The sequence below is a fragment of the Ursus arctos genome, unplaced genomic scaffold, assembly GCF_023065955.2.
Source record: "Ursus arctos isolate Adak ecotype North America unplaced genomic scaffold, UrsArc2.0 scaffold_39, whole genome shotgun sequence".
Lineage (NCBI taxonomy): Eukaryota > Metazoa > Chordata > Mammalia > Carnivora > Ursidae > Ursus > Ursus arctos.
The window spans coordinates 1234400-1243074 of record NW_026623055.1 but is presented as its reverse complement, the minus strand read 5'-3'; the positions used below and the strand labels follow the sequence as shown (position 1 = coordinate 1243074).

General features: G+C 43.4%; 1 gene segment (V, D, J or C); it reads right to left on the bottom strand.

Annotated features, from left to right (window-relative positions):
* Positions 1-8054: 8054 nt before the first annotated feature.
* Positions 8055-8665, bottom strand: LOC125282395 (immunoglobulin lambda variable 1-40-like). The segment is given in 2 exon segments: positions 8055-8470; positions 8583-8665. Coding segments are annotated over 2 exon segments (477 nt in total).
* Positions 8666-8675: the final 10 nt, after the last annotated feature.

The following is an 8675-nucleotide window of genomic DNA, read 5'->3' as shown; positions in this document are numbered from 1 at the left end:
AACTCTGGTGACCTCGGAATCAAGTTTCTTTTCTGGAAAGCCTGAAAGCTGAATGAGGAGATGTGTGTGTTCTCCACCTCCTAGTCCTTCTAGTTCATCCCAATTTGTCGCCATGCCTGGAAATTTTCCCTTCTCGGTAAAATTCCTGATTATGCCCTTTGTAGGAGATTAGTGGCCCTCTTCTCTCCAGTCATAAATCCAATGGTAAATCGCAGAGTCCTATGTGGGTGTGTGAAGGGACAGGGTCTCCTACTGACACAGTCCTTGAAACTGTCTCCAGCAACATCAGTGGGAGGACCAATGCTGGGGTCCACATGCAGAGCTGCACTGTCAGCCTCAGAATGCCAGCTGTCTTCCACTCTCAGAAGCCATCAATAGTCTGGAGTCACTTCAAAGTACCTGCAGTGTTTCAGAATAAAAGTAATAACCTCACTGATAAATGAGGACACTCCTTCCAACATCAGATGATAAATTAGGAAAACATGAGACTCATAATAAGAAATAAAAATGATACAGTGTCTGAATCAGTTGGAGGGAATATTATGAATCATTTAACCCCCTTTCCTGAACAGTGTCCTATGGAAAAAAGGGAACTGGAAGAGTAGGTCAGAGTATTAGAACTGAGGAGGTGGAAGAGGGAGAGAAGGAGCAGGAAGATAACATTTCTCCAGTTATCTTTGAAGTTCAGCCACAAAGTCAGTGTTCATCAAAGTGGGAAATAAAATATGATTTTATTTTCATTTCAGAATTCTTGGTATATTGTGTGTTTCATGTAATCCATGGGGTTACTGTTTACATTTCTCATTGTGTTTGAGAGCTCAACTCATATCACACAAAGATTCCTCATCAATTATTTTATGCCTGTCGAACAAAGGATTCTTTGATACGGTGGAGTAAAGTTTGTTGTGTTATGTGCATCCAATTTGAAAATAAGGAGGATCTAGAAGTTGAGAGAAAAAGGAAGAATTACAAAAAGAATGGAAATATGTGAGTAACAGAGTATCACCTTCTGTTAAGTCAGTATAAAATATAGAAATAAACGACCAATAATAACCCATTTAGAAACAATAACTAAAATCATGACAGTGTGAGAGCTATGGCGTTTATTATATATTTCTTTGTGAATAAATTGTGTTATCACACTAATCAGCCAGGATCCCTGACCTCTGGAGGGAGGCCTGAGCCAACTCTATAGAGGAGCGCCCCCCTGGTGGCCCTTGGATGGGGCTGCTAGACCAGAAAAGTGCTCTCTCTGAGTTGTGTTTTCATCTCTCAGTACACTGTCCACCAGGGGCTAGAAAATCAGTGAATCTCATACCAGTATGTCCATGACTTTGTGTTCCTCTCCCACAGTATGTCAGGGCAGCAGCTCTGGAATCTCACATGCTCTCTCTGCTCAGGTCCTCTGACACATGGCTCAGTGCGTCGTCCTTTCTTCTTTCCCCAAGGTCTGTGTTCACATTATCCAGCGATTTCAGTCACCTCATCTCAGCCCCATTCCTCTCTGGATCAAGGTGAATGTCTTTCTGTATAACATGGATTCTACTTATGTGAATCAGCTGTATTCATAGGGTGTTATGCCTTCTGGCTTTCCTTTTATTGTTTTCCTAGAATCAGAAAATGAATTTGTGGGGCGCCTGTGTGGCTCAGTTGGTTAAACATCTACCTTCAGCTCAGGTCATGATCCTAGGGTCCTGTGATGGAGCCATGCATGGAGCTCCCTGCTCAGTGGGGAGCCTGCTTCTCACTCTGCTTCTGCACCTCTCTCTGCTTGTGTGATCTCCCTCTCTGTCAAATAAATGAATAGAATCTTTAAGAAAAAGAAAATTAATTTGTGCTACTTTCTCTCTCCCAGGCTTCTAAATAATGCATAGATAGATAGATAGATAGATATAGATATAGATATATCATAGTATATGATTTATACTATACAATATACAAATTTTAATATACAATATATAACAGACATAAACATATACATATACATAAACATATAATAAAATACATATATTTACATATAATGTATTATGTTTTATGTTTGACACCTACATATTATTACAGTACCTATATTTTGTACATACATAAGTATATGATGCATTTAATATGAGTTTATATGTTTATAAATTTTATGTAATAAAATTTTGTAAAATGTAATGTTTGTTAATAGATTATTCGTTATATATAAGTATAAATATAAATATGAATTTTATTTTCTTCTAACATAGACGCAGTTATCACGGATGATGGAATAGTACAGTCTGATTTAGGCCTCTAAAGCAGGGCTTGAAGCAATAATGTGACAGAAACAAAAGGGTGGCTATCACTCTGGCAGATGATGGGAGCAAGGCAGCACAAATGACTCCCCTTCTGCATTTTTCTCTCAGCTCTGAAGGAATTCCCCTTCTATGAGGGTAGGTGAGGGGAGGAATCAGGAAAGGACAGAGAAGCCCCAGAGCTCTACTCCTTCAGGACTAATTGTTGGCATTCCCATCTTGCCTTCCAGGGGTTTCTTGTCCTAGACCCAGGTAACACTACAGGTGATATTTTTTTCAATATGCAAATTAGTCCAAGAGTAGGATTTTCTGTCCCTGCCTGAACACCAGCCTGAAGACTGTCTCTACGGGCATGGAGGATGGTATGTGACAGGAGAATGTGAGTCAGAGGTGATCACTCATGTGGCTCCAGCAGCCCCTGTGCTGCACAATCACACTTCAGTGAGGACCTTGCCTGCCAAGTGTGCAAGAATTAGTGTGTTTTCCTACTTGGTCTGGGCCATAAATCAGCTCTCACAGAACCAGTGCCACAGAGCCCCCTCCTGGACTCAGATGCTTAGTCCACCAGCCCCTCTGACACTACCCAGCCCTACTGGAATTGTGTCCAGACTGTGCAACTTGGTAATGCTAATGTCACTCCCCAGGGCAGTAGAATGAGGAGGTGCCCTCTGGTGTTTGGGGCTGAGACTTTTATTCAAGTCACTAATGGCCTCCAGACTGTTAAATACATGATGAACTGCACAGTGCTTATATTACCAGATATTTCAGGATTACCTGACACTGGAGTTTTCTTCCTCCAGGTTCTGGAGGTCAACCAGTCTACTATCATTTTGAAGGAGTAAAGGCCTTAACATTCTCAGAATACGGAGGTGGTTCTCACCTCATCATGATTCTAGGTGGACTTGTCTTTCAGTGTGGTCTTTGTTGTTTTCTTATTGGTTATAGATTCTCCTGTCAGGTCCTCAGCCCTCACTGCAAGGGCATTTCAGCCTACGTTGTCTCTGACAATATAAGGCCATCAGGGAAATTGTGTCTTCTGCTCTATCCTACTTCACAGGGTTCAAATTTTCCTTAACTGTTAGCCTGAGAGTCTTATTTATTTGACCCTCTGATATACTTAATATGTTTTTAGACTAGATTTGTAATTTTACTTAGTATGATGGTTGATATAAAGAGAACATTACTATGAATGGAGCCCTCTTCCCTTCTGAAGGGTTCTTCCTTCAAGGCCCTTTAAGCACATTGGACCCTAACCAAGAAGTTTTGTTCAGAGCTCCATGGAATTCACTTATTTAAGCCCTTTTCAGCATTCATTTCTAGTTTTCAGTTTACAAGTCTTTTCCTACTTCATAAGTTCATTCCTAAAGGTTTTATTCCTTTTGATGTTATCCTAAATGGAATCGCTTTTTTCTTTTTAATACCTTTTGAGCTTCTTCATTGTTGGCATACAGAAAACCACCTAATTGTTGTAGGGAATTAATACTTGAACTCCTGCAGGAGATACTAGATAGATACCGTTTAGGGTTGATGATAGAGTTTTTTCACTATTTTGGAACAGTAGTAAAAGGTCATGGGGTAGGAGGGAAACGTAAAGGGAAGCTATGCAGCCATGACCATGAAATGACCAATCTCACAGTGTAGACTGTGCATAGGAGGAGGTAAATAATTAAACAGAACATGTGCTGCCTCCACTACACATGGGGAAAATAGAAATGCTAAAGCTTTTCTTCTTTTCCAGTTTGAGAAGTACCTCGTTTATGTGCTCCAGAACGTATGTAGTCATTTGTGAAACATGTATTTCACAAGGACCAAGTATTCTCTGATTGCTGCAGATGAGGGAGTAATAGTAATGGCTGGTAAGGAGCCACCTCTCTATACCTAACCCAGTGGCTCTGTCAAGACAGAGAGGAGATTCCTGTTTCCAAATCTCTGCTCCCTCAGGATGTGGACCCCGGAAGAGAACAACGATCTCCCCCCAGTAGCCCCTCTCTGCTGATTGATGAGATCCCACTCCCTCCTCCAGCCTCCAGCATCTCCCCCATCTCCTCACTAGACCCTGATTGAATTCTTTGGGATCAATGATACCTAGGGAGAACGCTGCAAGCTTTGACACCCACTTTGGGCTGTGGGATTATTTAGAGGTGAAGATAATTACTCTTCTTTACTTTTATATATCAATCAGAATTGTGCAGTTAGTAACCTATACGTTTCTGATTATAAATTATTTCCAGGTAATTATACTTTTATTTTAGTGATTCATATGCTCCACTACTGAGACATTTTCAATTATAATTTAAGAAGTTACAAAATTCATTCAGTATTGATTCTCTATACTAGGAGCCAAATATTCATAAAGTGCAAATTTTGAATTATAAGATAGTATTTGAAATGTATGTTAATATCTAAAATACATAGGAGTCAGAGGGATATGATATATGTACACACAAAAGTTCAGGGATGTTCACCAGAGGGTAATTCATGTTGAAGGAGAAGGGGGCCATCTGACTGAATCCTTAGGTCAGGAATTTGCCAAAGACCATCAGTCCTCCCCTAGCTGTGTGGGTCTGGCCCACCTCTGTGCTCCCCCTGTAAGGAAGGACCTGAATGAGGACATTTGTGAAGATACATGGACCTTCAACAGAACATTGGTTCCCTTGGGTTGATGTATCTTCTCCGTATGAGGTCATTGTTTATTTCCATACATCCACCCCACATACAAGTCTCAATTCTGCTCTGGTCTTGGACAATGGTACGTATTAGAAGGAGAAGTTGGGGACAGAATTATGAAGGTACATAGAAAAATGTGGTGCAGGGTAAGGCATTCTCTGTTTCAGCTGAGGAAAGAGGAGAGGGGTCCTTCGTGGAATCCCAAGTGAAGGTGGGATTTGCTCCCTATCCTCTCAGAGTTCCAGGTGATTAGAATGAGGGGCAAAAGTCACTTAACAGACGGGCAGGAGCACAAATGTTTGAGGATGCCCCGGAGAGAGAAAAGGTGAAGCAAAGGAGTGCCGGGTGAGGGAGGACCATCTATGGCAGAGAGAGAGACTCCTCTGCCTGGATCATCGCTGCTTCCCCACACAGAGCCCCTCCCCTACCCTGGGGAGCTGTCTGAGGAGCACGCACAGTGTAGTGGAGTGAACGTCTGAGGGTGAGAGGAAGCTGGGCAGGCAGAGAGAACCTGTGAGAAGATTGATCCAGTCACAGCTCAGGTCGCTCTCAGGTAGAGAAGTCTCTGTGCGCCAAGTGACTTCTCATCTGTCACTAACTTTGCACTCTCCAATTTGAGAGAGTTCCACCTCCTCAATCCTCTCAGGACACCCCACAGACCTTCTTCCCATCAGAAGAGCCCTGTTCCCACTTGCTGTAGTTGACACTTGGTCACATGGACAGAGATATTAATTGTGCTGACTTTGATAGTTCCTGCCCTTCACATGTCCAGAGAGGGAACAGATGGCAGTACTGGAATCCCACATGGGTAGGGCTGGGTGGGCCCAACGTCCTGCAAGTGAGGGCAGGGACTCCTCTGTGAGACTATGACAGCACAGTCTCCTGAGCACCACAGTGGGGTTGTGGCTCCTTCTTTCCCTTTTTTTGGGAATAGTCATTCATGCCAATGTGGGCCTGCCATTCCCCGTGTCCGTTCCCTCAATCATGCTGGGCTGGCAATGGTTCTAGTCACAGGATGAAGGAAGAGATGACCTAGGTTTCCCCATGGGCTGAGGGAGCCACATCATTCAGTTTCTCCAGGGCTGGGGTCATTGTTCCCAGTACCACTGGAACAGGCTCAGGCTCTTCCCATCTGTGAATGGGGTGGGCATCAGTCTCTGCTCTCTTGTCGGGCATCCAGAGCCCCCTGGTACCTCCATAATCACAGCCTGCAGTTAAATCTAATTGGTGCTTGGAAATCTGGTTTTTGAATGACAGAATAGAACAAACCACCTAATAACTTTCGAATGAAAATGGATAATACACAAATATGCAAATGAGAAATGACTGGTGAATAAAAATAAGAAAGGGAAAAAAGCATAATATTAACCTGTATTTTAATATTAAATAAAAATCTTACTTTATTATGAAGAAAAATTTTTCCATTAAAAATGAATTAACAGACCAATTTCCTTAGGAAAAAATAGACAATGTTATTAGGAACTACTCCTCAAATAGCATAAGATGCTTTAGCATCACAAGAACTACTAACAAGTCTTCAGAGACCACAGTTCCACAGGTTTGCTTCATATATATAGGTTGTGAAAACAGTGAAAAACCATAGAAAATTTAAATTCTTATAAAAAGAAATGTAACATTGTTACATACACTTGATACATAAAATACAGAAAAGGAAAACTGCAAATATTATGAAATACTGATATAAATGTTCTAAATAAAATGTCAACGTGAGATTCCATTATCAGATTAATATGGTCCTACACTGTGACCATAGTGATTTATTGCAGATATAGGGTGGGATTCCATATTGATAAATGTTCTAAGATAAGATATCATATTAATAAATCACCGTGAAAATAGCATGATCTCACTAGACCTTGAAAGATCCTTTGACTAAATTGAAACCAAAGCCCTAATAAAACCCACATAAAATAGAAACAGAAAGAGACACTCATCCCGTGATAACACACTATCTCCCACACACGTAGAACTCATTCCCACAGTCAAGAAATTAGCTAATGGGGTGGCTGGAGGGAGGACATTTCTACAAGTTCAGGAACAGGGAAATATGACCTAAATGTTATTATTCAACATCTTTCTGCAAGTGTTAGACAATGCAAGCGAACAAGAAAAAATACTGGTTAGATCTCAGCATTGATAGTAATGGACATGGAGTTATTTCAGAAGATCCAAATATGTGATTCAGCCATAGATACTCAGGGCTCATGCAGCAGCGGCAGAAGAAATTACCCCAATGTGCAAAAGGAACAGATATTCCTACAGAAGGCTAAAAAGAAGATTACATAGGTCTGAAAACTTCTGGAAACAGGTAAATGACCTAGGAGGGGGAGTGCTCAGAAGCCAGGAGTGAGATCAGCAGAGTGAGCCTGCCATCCCCAGTCCGTTAACCTCAGTGCAAAGAGAATCTGTCCCAACGTGATGGGGGAGATGAACCTTCTGTGTCTTGTGAGATCCTTTGCCTAGGAAGGGGCTGCAGTGAGTGTCTTTGAGGACAGACGGAAGGAGGGGCCCTCACTCCTCGGTGGTGCCCCTGCATGGACCTAGACCCATGGTGGCAGCAGCAGGAACAGCAGAAGCAAGAAGCCTGAGTGGCTGCTGGGACCTCACCCTCCCAGAAGATGAGAAAGGGATTTTGGTCTCAGCTTAAGGCCCTGGGATTCTGTGTGAGCCTTGAAATTCTGTCACAGGAGGGACAGGGAGGAATGGCCTCCTCTTCAGACCTCAGCCCAGTGATGGTCTAGGAGCCAGAGCTGCCAGACATGGAACCAGAAAATGGATCAGGGCCCCCAGGGGGTGTAATCATCAAAATAGTTGAAGATTTGTTTGCCATTCATGGCAGCTGTTGGTACCAGGACACATTTTGGACAGTCCCAACGTGTCCTGACTCAGAGCTGGATTCTGTGTCCCTGTTTCTGCCCTGACCTGTCATGGACTCTGCCTCAAGGTAGCTGCCCCTGGCACTTGGGAATTTGTGCTCAATTTGAGGAACTCACACAATAAATTGCTCCCAGGGACCGGTTTCAAGGAGAAATTTAAGAGAATGTGGAAAGACTTTGCAAACAACATTGAGGTGGGTCTCAGATTCAGTTTATATCAAACAAAGCAGCAGATGACTTGGCCAGAGTCGAGATGCACAGGCAGCCCCATTAATGTTGGGGCAGCCGGTCTTTGTCTCACTTCCCCACAGGGCTGGAGCACTGTGTGAGCACCCTGACTAACATCAATGGACTGGCAGTAATAAGCAGCCTCATCCTCAGCCTGGAGCCCGGTGATGGTCAGCGAGCCTGAGTTGCCAGACTTGGAGCCAGAAAATCGGTCAGGGACACCTGACGGTCTTTTGTCATTATCATAGATGAGGAGTTTAGGGGACTTTCCTGGCAGCTGTTGGTACCAGCTCACAATAACAATTCCGATGCTGAAGCCGCTCCCAGTGCAGGAGATGGTGACCTTCTGGCCCAGTGCCCCAGACACGGAAGGCGGCTGAGTCAGCACAGACTGGGCCCAGGACCCTGCAAGGGGGAGAGACACAGAGAGGGTGAGGCTGGGGTCTAGAGACAAGAGGAGGAATCAGGTCCCACTTAACCTCCCAGGACCCCTTCCCCTCTCCCTGCATCAAGTCACCTGTGCAGTGAGCGAGGAGGGCGAGGAGGAGAGGACACCAGGCCATGGTGGAAGTCATCATAGATCTTGCCTTCTGTGGCCCCACAACTGAAC